Below are 14,464 nucleotides of genomic sequence, written 5' to 3'. Positions count from 1 at the left end.
AGCCTCTCTGCATAAATAGATATTGATTGAAGACGATTAAGGATAAAGGATCATAATGAAATAAATGTACTCTTTTTCCTTGGCCAGGTCAGAACAAAGCAAATGCAATACATTTTTGGTTTTGGGGAGACAATTCTTATAGCATTTGTTAGCTGTCTTCTGTATATCTGAACTTGGGAAAATGCAATTTGGAGCTAGAAATGAATGATATTGAGAAACATCCCATTTGAATTTAAAATATGGAGAAAATCCACTAATTAAAAAAATAAACTATATAAGACCTCTCTTTGAAACATCTACACTGCACAAGTCCCCAATTTTCTGTGACTGAACTTGTAACCTTCCTTCAAGACCCAGGTAAATGTCATTCTGCTGGAAATCTTTTCGCCATTTTCCAAGATGGGCCACCTCCTCCTTTTGTTCACGTCCCCTCTACCTGTGATGATAATAATAATAGCTGACACTTATTACATTATGGTGTGTCGAACATGTTGTTAGCACTTAACTTATTTTATCTTCTTCTAACAGCCCCATGGACAGTTATCACTATCCTCATTTTACAGAGGAAGAAACTGATATATTTTGAGATTAAGTAACTTGTCTGACATCATGCAGTTAATAAATGGCAGAGACAGAATTCAAATTTCAGAAGTCTGACCCTGGAGTTGGATCTTTATCACCACAGAGCTATCTGCCTCCCTTCCCACATTGATTCAATTGTCTTTTCCCCTCTTCTCTTTCTAAATCATTCATTAAAGTATTGAGTGTATCTTGCGAATTGGGTTTTCTTTCCAGTGCTGGGAACGCATTGGTGAACAAGCAAAGGTGCTTCCCCTCTCGGCAAAGGGTGGAGGGCAACATCTTCTAGAAAGTGAGAACAGCATAATTAAAGGTGTGGAAGGGAGAGAGTGAACAGTCCTTCCCAGAGCTCCTTCATGGATGGAGCCTAGAGTTCACTGAACAGAAGGGTGAGTCTTGAGGCTGGAGAGCTGAGCAGAGCCAGACCATAAAGCTTCTTCTAGCATTGTAAGGAGTTTGGGTTGCAGTTTCACTGTGAGGGTAATGGTTTTGAGGACATTCAGAAAATGTTCATTTAAACTATATTCATTTACATATTGGCACTTCATTAGCGACTTTAAGGAAACTAATCAGCCATTAACTTCATGTTCAGAAAGTCTCACTCAAGAAGTTTTTTTAAAGAATAACAATGAAAGACATTGGGGAAAAAAAAAACCCAATAAAACGTAACACTTTATTATTATTTTTTATCTTAGAAGGAATTCACCAAAGGCTTCATATTATGCTATGGCATCTTTAATTATAAAAATAAGCAAATAAAATAACTTGCATCTGTCATTACCATGATATGTTTCATAACCTTTATATGCACATGGAGCTTAAAAATGTAATTTAACAATAAATAATGACATATACCAGATATGCTCACTGTTTATTCCAGTACTCAGCCAAAAACCTAAATATCATTTAAATTATAAATACATAATGCAAATATAATGGCACAAAAATGTCTAAAGTGCAACCAAATCACAAGAGAAGAATCATGCAAACTGGTCTAGGTCAGCCCCGGAATCACTCTGTGCAGCAAACACAAGACAAAGCTTTGGAAGTTTAAGGGGGAGTTGGAGGGAGCAGGATGGGAAGAAGAGATGCAAAAAACTAGCAACATTGTGAGAACTGCTTCTTTCCATATGTGTAGATATATGTATTATAGATACATATATAAATATTATTGTGGGGAGAAAAGGAGGGGGGTACCACGGTTTGAAGAGGTCACAGCAAATCAAAGAGAATCCACTGGACGGAAGTAAGAGAGAATTTTGTTAGGAATACTCATGAACTACTCATCGCATTGGGGTCCTGGCTTAGTGGGTTTGAGAAATGGACACAACACACAAAACTGTAATAGCTTTTCTGGTTTGGAGAAGCCAGCCTTGCCTGCAGGGGAGGAATGGGTGAGGGAGGGAGAGGGATAGTCAACTTAGAGTATGATCTACCTGATTTCCAAGAGGCTAAGGCAGTGTCCATATGTCTGGGGACCTGGGGATGGGACAGTTCTGAGTATAAAAATGCTCTTAACGATCTGATGTCAGCACGCTGAGAGGCTGTGTGGGGACAAAGGCAGCCACGCTTGTGCTGCTGCTGGGTCTGTTGCATTCGCTCTTGGTCCTTGAGCAGCACGTTACTGGTTTTAAAGGCTTTGTGGTAAAGTTGTATTGCTTTTTCGTTTTTCTGGGGGTGTGCCCCCCCTCCTCCCACCAGCATCCCTAACACTCGATTTGGGCAAATCTGGAGTTTATCCTAGTGAGAGTCAAGCACCAATGGTTTCTACCTAAGCGAGTTTGGAGTGGCCCTTACAGTCCTACCCCTCCTCCCTCTTCCTCTCTCAACATTGACCTTTGGTGGGCAGTGACGCTCCTAAGGGACTGTTGGGTTCAAGGACAGTGACCCTGAGAAACTACTGTTGTTCATAGCTAGGTTAATCATTTGGCTTTGGTGGTCGCCATCTTGTAAACATCACGGCAGAAATGATCAAACCGCCAGCTCTTTTTTTCCTCTTTCTTTCATTTTTTTTTTTTTTTTCTTTTTTCTTTTTTGCAATCCTACAGAGATGGCCCAGCTGCCAGGACTACTTTGGCAGGCAGCGTGCTACAGGACAAAAATGTAAGAGGAGTCTATTAAGGCTGGACAGCCCAGGGTTATTTATACCCCCTCAGCCCCAAGTCCCCCAAACTAAAGACCCAAAGGCTGATTGACTCATTCCTGATTGAGTTAATGGAAAGCCTCCTACCCCATCATCAGGCTGCCAGAGTACCAGGCACTGATGAAAGGCAGAAAGTCAAGAACTGCCACTTCCCAAGGTATAGCAGGCCTTATCACACTCTAAGTGGTCCAAGCCCAAAGGGATGCTCTTTTTGGTTCCTGTAATTCTCAGGTGGATGTGACAGAGCTGTTTCAGGATAGGTCTAAGTCAAGAGTAGCCTCTGGGTTGAGGTGGGCTGGGAGATTAACATCTTGCCTGGGGTCCTTCAGATAAACCTGTTGGTTTTTCCTATCTCATACAGGCCCATCTTAAGTTTTGATGTTGAATAAAACTACTTCTACCCCCTTAGTTATAAAAAAGGCCACAAGGAGCATTTATGTGGATATCTGGAAGTGAGATAGTTATTCCATTCCCAGGAAAAGAAAAATAAAGCTAAGTTACAAAACTAAATCTATATGCAATAAAGTTATTATATACTGCTTTGTTTAAGCAGAGTCCTCTGGAATTTATGTACAGTACATTAGTTTTCACCTATTTATATTCCACAGTTAGACCTTAAGATTCTCTGGATTTAAGACAATTGTTAAAGATACTTTTAAAGCTCTGAGCAGTTACAGTACATAGAGATGTTAGCTTTTTGTTTTTCATTAGATGCAAGAAGATGCAGGCTCCAAGTCTGGTTGAAGAGCCAGGCTCGAGCAATTTGGTAAATGTGTTGGGAAGGAAATTAGACATTGAGGATCAAGACCGTAAGACACTAGCTCATGAGAGATCAAGAATTCAAATATGACATTCATATTCGTCCATGGCCAGCACAGATTCATAACACGAATTCCACTGAGCATCTTTATGAGCGTTTTAAGACATGCATTTAAATTAAGTTGCTTCTTACCAGCTAACTCTACTGGGGCAACCATTCTAAAGGGTTCCACATCTTCAAATTACAAAGTCTGGGGAATTACATGAATGTTTTGTGTTTGAGAGTCATTGGAGGGGAGCTGGGAAAAGACCTGGTAGAGGAAAGTGGGAAAAGAGGCCACTTTCTCCTGAGGAGAGGCAGAAAGATCACACGTGTTCTGTTGGTGAGAATGCCGCCATCGAAGAATGTTGAGAGATTGATTACAGAAGCCTAGTTTCATGCAATTTTTTTTTTAAGGGGGGGATAGAAAATAGGAACTACTTAAAAAAATCAAACCAGGCACAGTACACTCGAAGTTGGTGAGCGAACACCCTTAAAATGATCGTAGTTTGGTGAGGTTGTGAATACCTCTCCCCGGCTATGCACTCTCGTGGGAGGTGCGTTTGATGAGGGAGGGAGAGGCCACCTCACCTCGGAGGTTCCTGAGGAGGACTTTCAGCTTCTGTGGCTCGTTGGCACGCCTCCTGTTGAAGTCAGCTCGCTGGTGTGTGTGGGCACAGTGGTCTGTCTGCAGGATGTGAAAGAGGCTGGCCATGTTGGGTCCGATTTTCTCCATCAGGCTGTCTCTGATTGTGCTGACTGTGTCTTCATCACATTCCAGTAGGCTTCGGACAAGTCTGTTATAGTATCTGCATTGGGAAAGAGAGGGTCATTCAGTGAGAGCAAGGCAAGACCCAGGCTTTCATCTGGGCTCCAGTCAACACCCGTCCTGAATGGCCAGATCAAGCACCCACGAATAGTTGCCTCAGCTGAAGGTGGCTTTTGCTTCTAACCTTTAGGCAGTGTCTTCTTAGTGTGAGTGCTTGCGCTGCCTGGATTTACCACCCAGCGCAAGACAGCTCTGTGTTCATGTTTAAAGCTCAGGAGGCTGAGATCTTACTCTGAATAGTAGGCTCATGGCAATGTCTAAAATTTTTAGAAAGAGAGAATCACGGAGCTAGATGGGATCGCAGAGACGATTTAATGACTCTTTCATCATTTCACTGTATAGAGAAGAAACTAAGGTGGGAGAGCTGAAGTGACTTGTCTGAGGTCATACAATGGGCTAGTGGTCGAAGCAGGACTTAGTCAAATGTATGAGGTGACCCAACACTCACACTTATGTTTTAATAGTCACTGCACATGGATGCAATCATTTGCAGTTATTTTGGTGCCTCTTTGCGATTTTTCTTTTTCTTGGTGGTGTGTGTGTGTGTGCATATTCTGATTAATTTCTATCTTTTTTTTTTTTTTTGGCCGTGCCGAGTGGCATGCGGGATTTTAGTTCCCTGACCAGGGATCAAACCCGTGCCCCCTGCAGTGGAAGTGTGGAGCCCTAACCACTGGACTGCCAGGGAAGTCCCTAGATTTCTATTTTTAAAGGAGATCCCTGTCTTCAGTATCTCATGCATTTTTCTACTCAATCTAATTTCCCTATCATACACTTGGCTAGCCTCTCTGAAGGCTATTGTCTCACCTCATTTTCAGTCTTCTTGCAAAGGTATATTGCAGTCAGAGGGCCAAATGCCAGGCAACAAGGATATTTAAATAGAAAGATTGGTGATCATTAGTGGTTTGTGCTTCAATAGTTTCAAAAGCCTTCTCCCACTGCTCTAGATTTTGCTGGCCTCTCCTTTTTTTGGGATGTTTTATAGATATTGGGTTACCATCGCACAGGTCAGCATTTGATGGTTTACTGATGGTTTTGTTTTCCTGACTAGGCTGTAAACTTATTGAAGGCAGGATATGTGTCCTTATTCTTTGTATCCCTCATGTGCCCATGTCCTAGGGCTATAGTGCCAGCTCACTGTCATTCTGTTGATTTATTTTGTGGCCACTGAGGGAATGGAGCTTTCAAAATAGAGTTCTTTCCAATGTCATGATTCCCAAAAGAAAAAATTATCTGTAGGTCTTATGGTAAGTTTTACAAAAGAATTTGTGTTTGGTATAAATTTCCTTTGTCTTTGGTGCAAGTTCTTTAAGCCTCCAAAATGCTGCAGCTAACTGTTACGGCTCAGAAAGGATAAAACTGTCTAATATATATTTTTTCCTGAAGACTATGGTTTAATCATTTTAAATAGTCACAGGGCATGTTTCCACACATAAGATGACAGTGCAGAAGATGTGAAAACAATTGTGTAAATGTTGTACAGCAAATAGTCCTAGGTAATACTCCCTTTGATGCAGGTTTTTGAAACATCAGTACATATGGGTTAGACAGCGTGGGAACTACCAAAAAAAGATGGAGTCTTTTATGACATAGAGAACACACTTAAACCGTGTCATTGACCTTTTATCAGTAAACTGTCTAATAGTTAAGGCATATAAATTACTCGTCCTATTCTTTGGGAAGACACTTCGGGTATTTTCCAATTTGAATTGGGATGCATTTGCTCGATTTCGAGGTGGCGGTTGTCAGAACCCATTAGCTCTGTGTTCACTAATTAGAGACTGTCCTAATGACGGTGGTCTGCAGCATTTATGTGGAGAGACCCTTTCCTCAGAGGAGCCCGAGGACTGCTGGACCACAAGATCTTCCGTGAAAAGAAACCTGTTTATTTTTAACTCACCTCACAGAGCACAGGATCAAACATCTTTCCAGAATAACTTAACCCCCCAGAGAGGTCCTTTCAAGGATGTACAGTAAATAGAGTGGAATGTGGGCACTGAAGCAAAGCCATCACCCTTCTGTGAGGCAGCAGAACCAAGCTGGGCACGGAGGGAGAAATGTGTCTGGGTCTCTGATATAGTCCTGGCTTTACCCCTCCCATGAGGGAGGATTATATCCAGCTGTTGTTAAAACTGGGATTCCCTGGCACAGAGACACATTTTCCAACCCTTTGGAATTATAAAGCACATGAGTCAAAACAGATCTCACTTGGATGGGGAAATGGGGAGAAAAGTGGTTTTGGAAAAACTGAGAATAAACTACTTTGTATCATCAGCTTCAGACATCTACACACCCACACAGATCCCCAGGCATCTCTTGGGCTCTGCTAGGATGTGGGTCCCCTGGATCTCTTTGTCTATTTCAAAAGGTGATTAGATCCTAGAGAATAAGGTTTCTGACCCCTCATCTTCCTGCCCCACAATAAGGACTTTATAACTTAGAAGTTAACCCTTCCACTTCTAGAAAGAAAGAACTGTTCACACCAAATGATCTTCCAAATGGGCTGGAGAGGATGATCTTTCCTTACATCAACATTGAAAACTCTAGTCTGGGTGAAGAAGTCTAACACCAGTAAGGAAACTAAGCTTCTGTAACTAGCCTCACCTCTTTAAGGTCAGACGTGTTCCTCTGGCCCCCACTTTGTCAAAACACCTCTTCTCCATCTCTGAGAGAGCCTACCTTTACTGTTACTTTCTCTGCTGGCCCCAATAGGCCACCTGTTCTTGGTGCTTCTTGAGGATGACCCTTGCCAGCCTGACTGTTCTTAGTGACTCCCCCCAAATCTACCCTTAGCTTCTCCCATGGAGCTGGTTACCTCAGCAAGGGCAGGCTAAGAGAGCTCCTTGGAATAGATAACAACCATGGCTCCAGTAGAGGGTCCTCCAAGTGTGGGAAACCTATCAGGCTGCCTTGATGATGACACCGTTTGCCTGAGCAAGCAATAGATTAATCCCACGCCTCTCCATTAAGGGCTGGAATATGGCATTGACCTCTGGGGTTGTGTGGGCTGATGAGACAGACCTTTCCTATCTCTAAGCCACTCAGTGAGGTTACTGAAGAGATTGTGTCTTCAGTGAAAGTTGACTTAGCAATTGTCATGTATTTCTTGATCACCATCTTGGACCAAGACTTGATGTTACTATAGCTATTGGTGAGAGATGTACCCAGATTTAATTGTTGATCACCTGGAGGTACATTTATTCCATTCTACTTGGAATTCCACTTTTGGATTGTGGATATTATCTGCAGGTTTTACTGGCTGCCATTTTTGAAGTGGAAATCAAATAGCCTGGCGCAGGGCTGTGTGAATTCTAGGCTCAACTCTGTCATTCACTAGCTGTGTGACCTTCAGCAGGTCACCCCTCTCTCTGGGTCTCTGATCTTTAATCAGTAAAATGAGGCAGTTAGTCTAGATAACCCTTATGGTCATTTCCAGCTATGACATTTTATGTTTCTGGGGTTCAGTATCTATGCTCCTTCTGAATTTAACAAAAAAATAGTGCAGCTCTGCTTAAGGCCCATCCTTGGCAGGAAGAGTTACAACTATTTAAGAGGATTCCTTTTTTCATCTTTATGGGGAGTGGTGGTGAGATGTACTCCCAAGACTTAATGAACTAAGTGTTCAGATCACCCAGCCTGGAAGGACCCTTTAAAGCATGTTTCTTTCCTCCCCCTTTGAAAATTCCATCACTGACTTTTTTCCTTGGTAAAGAATAAGATCAGATATTCTCCATAGCTACTGTTTCAGCCATGCTTACCCAAATACACACATACTGCCTAGGAACGTTCTGTGTGAAGGTTTATAAATAGTCCTTTGTTTCCCTTGATCAATATTATTCTTCTGTTTCCTGTTCCTTATCCATGCCCTAGAGAGTTGGAAGCTTTGTCAGTTTTCCCATCTGGATCTGGATTGGTATAATTTCTTCTCAGGCCTCATGCTGTCCAGCCTGCCCGATCAATTATGCCTGCTTCCCTCCTGGTTGAAAGTAGAGTTTGCAAATTCAGCCAGGGGGACACTCCAGCTATCCTTTGTGTTCTAAGTGCATTTCTGTCATGGAAAACCTCCCTGTTCTGGCTCCTGGTCCAGTCACAGGCTTTTGGATTCTCCCAGGCCCAAATCTCATGCTAGATAAGTCACAGGAAGGTGGAATGAACCTGTAACTACTTCCTTTCACAATTCTTTGCCAACTGGCACGACGTAGTGTGTATCTATGGTGGGACAGAGGCTGGGAAAGCAGGATGTTTCAGAAGAGTGAGGAGATTAAATAGAGCAAATCGAGCCCAGCATGGAACCGGAAATCTCTAGCTCTGAGTAGGAATAATATTAGCCAGTTCAAGTGAAATAACTGGAGAAAGGTGAGAGCTGCATGGAGGATTCTAGTCTTCAAGAGATGACCTTCCTTAATAAGGATGATTCTTCTAAGATGATAAGGGGAGATAACTAAACTCCTGTGACCATTTTCTAAAGGTGGTGAAAACAAGGCACCTATTGAAAAGAACAATGGCCTGGTTAAAAACTCCGATTACTAGTCTCTTCTTAGATTGTTAGGATCACCAGTCCAGAATCTGTATTCTCCTTTCTGTAAGACCTCCTCTTCACAATGGAAGATGTTACCTCAGTTGAATTCGAGGTATTAATATTGTCTCAAAACTGGCCACATGCCATATTATAGATCATGAATCGTCACTGGACCATTAAAGATCAAAACTTGTAATAATGACTGTGCTAACATATTCCTGCCCCCCAGCTACCACACAAACACATACTAAAGAGACAGGGCACTTGAGATAAATGCTGAATTTGATTTTCCTGTTCTCAGAAAATCAGTTAGGACCATGACAGAGTCACTTCCAAGGACTGAACAAACGATTTTTATAAACTGACATGAGGTTCTGAAGAACAATGATCTGGAGTTAAGAGTGAATCAGAAATTTACAAAGTTTAACGTCAGAGACCTTAACCTTTCCCCGAGGAGGAGCCACTTTTCTCGTTTTCCATTTGCATGTATGTACATGACTAACCCACTGGTAAGCCCCAGTAGGACTAGGTTATTGCCAGTACCGGAAGAAGGGTGGCAGCATCTGGCTAGGAAATTAATCAGGTAAGTCTGCGTTAGCGCTCCTGTGGTCAGAATAACACGTAAGGTCTGATCTTTGTGAATATGTGCAGATTTGGCTGGAGAGTCAAAGAATCACAGCACTTCAGGACTAGGAATCAAGTCAGTGGCATCACAGTAGGCTGAACTTGACCATTCTGCACTGCCCCTGCCATGCCTCCATGCTAGACCCATCAGCACCTTTCTGAACTTGATCACATATGGGGAAGCCCAGGTCTTGCCAGAAAACTTTCTACGCCATGGAATGAGCATGTCTGCCATCTCATGTCTTAGATGTTCACTCCTGGCTGGTAAAGACAGTGAGTCAAGGGCACAGAAAGGCACGATGCTCAGATATTACTAGCTCAGTGGCTTGGGATCAGTTTAGAATACTAAGATGAGAATGTGATCTGGGTAGTCACCAGAACATCATTCCAGGAAATCTTGGACTAGACAAATGGGATAACAGACCTGGAAGGGACCATAGGAATTATCTAGTCTAGCCACTTCACTTTTCCCAAAGGAAATTTGAGTCCCACCGAAGTCAGATGGTTCACTCTGGGCTACCCAGTGAAATATCTGATTGGGCTTAGGATGGACTCAAATATATGCAGTTCTAAAACTCTGCATTATGACATTTGACTAAGGTTTTCATAATGGCCAATTGTACTGTGCATAGTCATGATTTCAGCCCAATTTGATGTCTCAGAATTTTGTTTCCATAAACTTCACAGTTCCCTTCAGGCTTATGGAAGGAAATGGACAATGCACCCAGGGATGCTGCAGATGAAGTTTTCTATTAGCTGCATGGAGAGACTTTTCCTATAACAGTGGAAAAAAAAAAAAACAATCCAGGCTGCTTAAGCTGTCACAACCAATCACAAACATATTTTTTTCCTGCAAAAGCTGGGAAGACTGCAAGCTAAAATAAGAGCATCACTGTGGCAATTTAACTCCTTCTGTGTCTGGCTCTGCCGACCAGCCACTCCCCCTCCCCCTGAACTGCCGAATGAGTGGACTCATTTTGTACCTGTTGGAGTAGTGATTAGGGAGCTGGACGACTTCCGTGATGGCTTCAGGGTTCCGCTTGGCGACACTACACACGTTCAGCTTGCTGTAGCACTCTTCCTGCACCTCGGCAATCATCCTCTGGAAAGTGGAGCACCTCCGAATGGCCAGGAAGACCTTGGAGGTGACCCCGTTGGCGATGCACTTTAAGCTCTCTTTGACAAATGCTTTTCCCTGCCGAGGAAGGGGGGTAGGAGGACACGATTTAGCTTGAGCTGACGAGAGAGGACAGGGCCTATGATATGTGGAACTTAAGGGGGCTCACCTTGGCACTGTCTCATGGCCCTCTCTGCATGTCCTTGCAATAAGCGAACTGTACCCTGCGACCAAGATTTTTTAAAAAGTCCCTATTCCCTTAGACTACCTTGAGAATTGAGCTACATAGAAATGAAACGAGACGAGAAAAAGAGCTGAACCATAAACAACTACCCTTCAGCCTAAAAATAGCCATAATATGGCTTTGTATTCTTGGGATTGAGATTTGATAACTCAAATCACAAGCTAGTAAAAAAAAACCAAAAAAAAAAAAAAGCTAGTATGCTGGCTCTTCGTGAGAAGAACTTCTTTGTTAGAAGAACATTTTTATTTCCACTTGAAGAGGCAAAGATTTTCCGCTCATCACCCCTCCCTTAGAAGACAGCCTCTGTCAGCCTGTTGCAATTGTGCATTAGAGTGGGTGGAGAGTGGCTTATATAGAACCTATTTCTTGGCCAAAAGTGTGTGTGTGTGTGTGTGTGTGTGTGTGTACACACGTTGGAGATGAGAATTTAGACTGGGGAGGCTGAGAAGCAGAGCTGGTTCCCTACAAGCCTGGCTCCTAAGAACAATAGTCTCATACACTGTTAAAGACAAGCAGCCAGTTGTGAGCAGGGGTCAAGGTCTTATTACCTGAGTGTCAAATTTAGCAGCGCTGTACAAGAAGGATTTACAGATGTCGTACATCCCATCTGTGTCACAGGTGGAGTTTTCCAGGCATGCAAAAGCTCCACAGCCAACCTGCAGAGCGCTGTTGAGGCAGCGAACCACTTCAGCTGAAAGAGACAAATCCATCCAATCTGGGTCAGACGGTGAGGACAGTCTGGAGGGATCAAGTTGATGTGGCGGCAAAATTCAAGGAAAAGGGGTCAGAAGAACTTATCCTAGAAGTCTGTGATGGGGCCAGTAGATAGACCCATTCCGAGCAGGGTGGGAGTGAGGAAGAGAGGGGACAGGCAGATCCCTTTTGCTTATAAGAACCAGAGAACATGGAGGAGAGGGAATGAGTTTTCCCTCGGAGATACACTCTCTTGGTCTCACCATCACACACAGTTTTGGTGGCTGGAAAAGTAAGGTTGGAGTATGAGGCATGCCCGGTGCTTAAAGCAGCTCTGCAGAATCCAAGGGCATCCCTTAAAGGCTGAAAGCATGGGAAGGTAGATGGTAGTGGTGGGCATTCAAGTTTAGGAGGAGGAAGGGCCAGGGAATCCATTTGGCTTCCAAAAAATACACTCCAGAGTCATAAGGATGGAATTTTGGTCTAAATGACAGAGAAGAATTTGCCAGGAGTCCACTAGGAGACCCTTCTGATTTAGGGCTTTTAACTTACCTTCCTATTGACAGAAAGAAATCTGATCCGTTCATGTTTCATCCCAACCCCCCACTATAGGACAGTGCTTAGAGGTATGCATAATCTCTCTCATATTAAAAGCCTTTAAAAAAAAAGAAAAAAAAAAGAAACACAGGTGTAGAATAACCAGGCCAAGGCAACACTCGTGCAAGACGGGAAGAAAACCGCAGAGAACTTGCATGAGGCTTTCTACATTCTGGATAAGATCTTCCATAAAAGTAATTTCTCTCCTACAGAAGAGGGGAGTTCTGGCAGGCAGCTCCGCGAGAAATGATCTGCAGCCTTCATACCATAGGAGTCTCCTCCGAGATCAAAAGCACGGTTCGGTTAGGCGGCCCCTCCCCCTCCCACCACCCGCAGCCTCTGGGATGTTACAAGTCATTTCCCTAATTATATATTTCCACGGGTTCAAATGATAACTTTGCTTTAAGCAGTTTTAATATGCATTAGGATTGCTATTGTTTTAGGCAAGCTTGAATTGTGAATCACTGCATCTCTATAGCAACTAAGTACAAAAGGAAGTGAAGCAAAGCCCTCCCCTCGGCAGGGACCTGTGCTCTTCCGAGGGCAGCAGCGTCTGCAGCATTTGGACACCTGCGAGCCCATCTTTGCTGACAGTTGGGGGAGAGAGAGCAGTCATGGAAGGGGAGGAAGCTGGACAAGCTAAGTCCAAAGACAGAGGTGTCAATGCCGGCTTCCTAAGGACTCTTTTCCTTTAGAGACCAAGATGATACACAATTAACTGCTCAAGGAGTCAGGGCTAGAGTGAGACCTCCCCCTTGGAGATATAGCTGCTACGTTTCACAGATACTCTTTTTCGAGGGGCTCTCTAGCCACGGGGCTGCGTGGGGACTGAATGGAGCCCGAGAGAGCAGGGAGGGACAGAAGGAACAGTGTCGAGGGTGGGATGTGTAGGGTTTTCTCTGAATCTGCCCTGGATTTGTCAGACTGGAGGGCTATCGTTCCGTAAATCAGTCTGCAAAGGGAGCTTTCTGTGTGTTCTCTGGAGGGGCAGGGCAGTCAAGTTATAGGGTCTTCAGGGTAAAGAAAGAGGGACAGCATCAGACAAGTCACGTCTCACCTTAAGATCAGCTTCAGCTTCTGGGAAGTATAGAGAGCGCTTTGAAGCATGCCAACATTCAAGTCTTTCCCCCGCCCCCTCCCCCCCAAGAGGGTACGTGCCAGATTTCAGGCAATCAGGCTAGGCTTATGCAATGAAATACCCTCAGCAGAGCGCCCAGCTTCTTCGTTAGTTGCATGCAATTTATTAAACAAAGGAGCTCCACTTCCTAAGGCTATTGGATTACACTGGCAGTTTATTGCCATCAGGCATGAAGCACATTTATTATCAAGATCAGCCGTCACAGACACAGTTGCAAAAGCGAGAGGCAAATGAGGACAGCTCTTTGGGGGAGAAACCGGTCCTGGGTTTGCCGCTTACCTGAGTTCTGAGCTGCCACCCGGGCTTTCCTGGGGCTCACAGAATCATTCTGCTCCGCCTCATGGGTTGCAGAAGCACTGATTACCAGCACCAGAAGCACTGCTGAGTTTTGGAGCATTCTCTGAGAAGTTTCCGCTAAGTTGTTGGGGTTTTTTTTTTTTTTTCCTCCCCCCCCCTTTCCTCTTTCCCTCTCCCGGCTTGAGTGAAGATGTGGATCTGGATACACTGAGCGCCTAGGTGAGGATTTGATGAGGATTTTTTTTGTTGCTGCTGATGCTGCTTCTGCTGGCGCTTTTGCTGCTGCAGTCGCTGCTTCTTGCACCTCTGGCTTTTGCAAACTGGGGGCCCAAGAGCTGCACCCAGGGATTTTATAGCCGTTCTTATCGGTCCTCAGGATCAGGGACCAATCAGGTCCCTCAACTGGTCTGGCCAGCCAATCGGAGGGCATGCTCATTGGGCTGGAGCTGTTTGACTTCTTAGAAATATTTTCCAGCAAATTAAAAGTACCTGCTGCCAATGTCTTATACGTGTGTGTGACTGTGTGTGCAGAGATGTGTGAAAAAGCTATTTTCACAGAATTAAGGGATGACTTTGTATTGATCTAACGAAAGGGAAATCATATGACCATCTCAACAAGGTGCCTTGGGAAATCTAGCCATCTTTTTAAAAAATGTGCTACGGGGAGGAATGGGCAGCACAGTCAGGATGAGTAGTGTGGTCTCTTTGGATTCGAATTTAGCCTCATTATAGCAGTTTTACTATCATTTTCACAGCACATTCTCTGTGTTGTAAGCTACATACACCATACCTCCCCATCTTCTCAGTTTAAGCATGTTTACAGGTCTGTGAGGCATTTTGGTTGTATGTGGACATCCTGAGTTTTCACATGTATGAGCCCTTGGG

At 43.8% G+C, this 14,464-nt stretch overlaps 1 protein-coding gene across 1 annotated transcript; it reads right to left on the bottom strand.

Annotated features, from left to right (window-relative positions):
* Positions 1-3,912: 3,912 nt before the first annotated feature.
* STC1 (stanniocalcin 1) lies at positions 3,913-13,881 on the bottom strand. Its single transcript, XM_007192770.3, has 4 exons — positions 13,562-13,881; positions 11,403-11,545; positions 10,477-10,688; positions 3,913-4,330 (listed from the first exon to the last, which is right to left on the bottom strand). Exons 1-4 carry the CDS (start codon positions 13,677-13,679, stop codon positions 4,060-4,062), a joined length of 744 nt encoding a protein of 247 aa, XP_007192832.1. The 5' UTR covers positions 13,680-13,881; the 3' UTR covers positions 3,913-4,059.
* Positions 13,882-14,464: the final 583 nt, after the last annotated feature.

The sequence above is a fragment of the Balaenoptera acutorostrata genome, chromosome 6, assembly GCF_949987535.1.
Source record: "Balaenoptera acutorostrata chromosome 6, mBalAcu1.1, whole genome shotgun sequence".
Classification (NCBI taxonomy): domain Eukaryota; kingdom Metazoa; phylum Chordata; class Mammalia; order Artiodactyla; family Balaenopteridae; genus Balaenoptera; species Balaenoptera acutorostrata.
This window is presented reverse-complemented; position numbering and strand designations above follow the sequence as displayed.

Coding starts and splice junctions, on each gene's coding strand:
- STC1 (XM_007192770.3), bottom strand. CDS start 13,679: ATGCTCCAAAACTCAGCAGTGCTTCTGGTGCTGGTAATCAGTGCTTCT. Junction 11,546..13,561: donor GGTGGCAGCTCAGAACTCAG/GTAAGCGGCAAA, acceptor TGTCTCTTTCAG/CTGAAGTGGTTCGCTGCCTC. Junction 4,331..10,476: donor CCTAATCACTACTCCAACAG/GTACAAAATGAG, acceptor TTCCCAATGCAG/ATACTATAACAGACTTGTCC.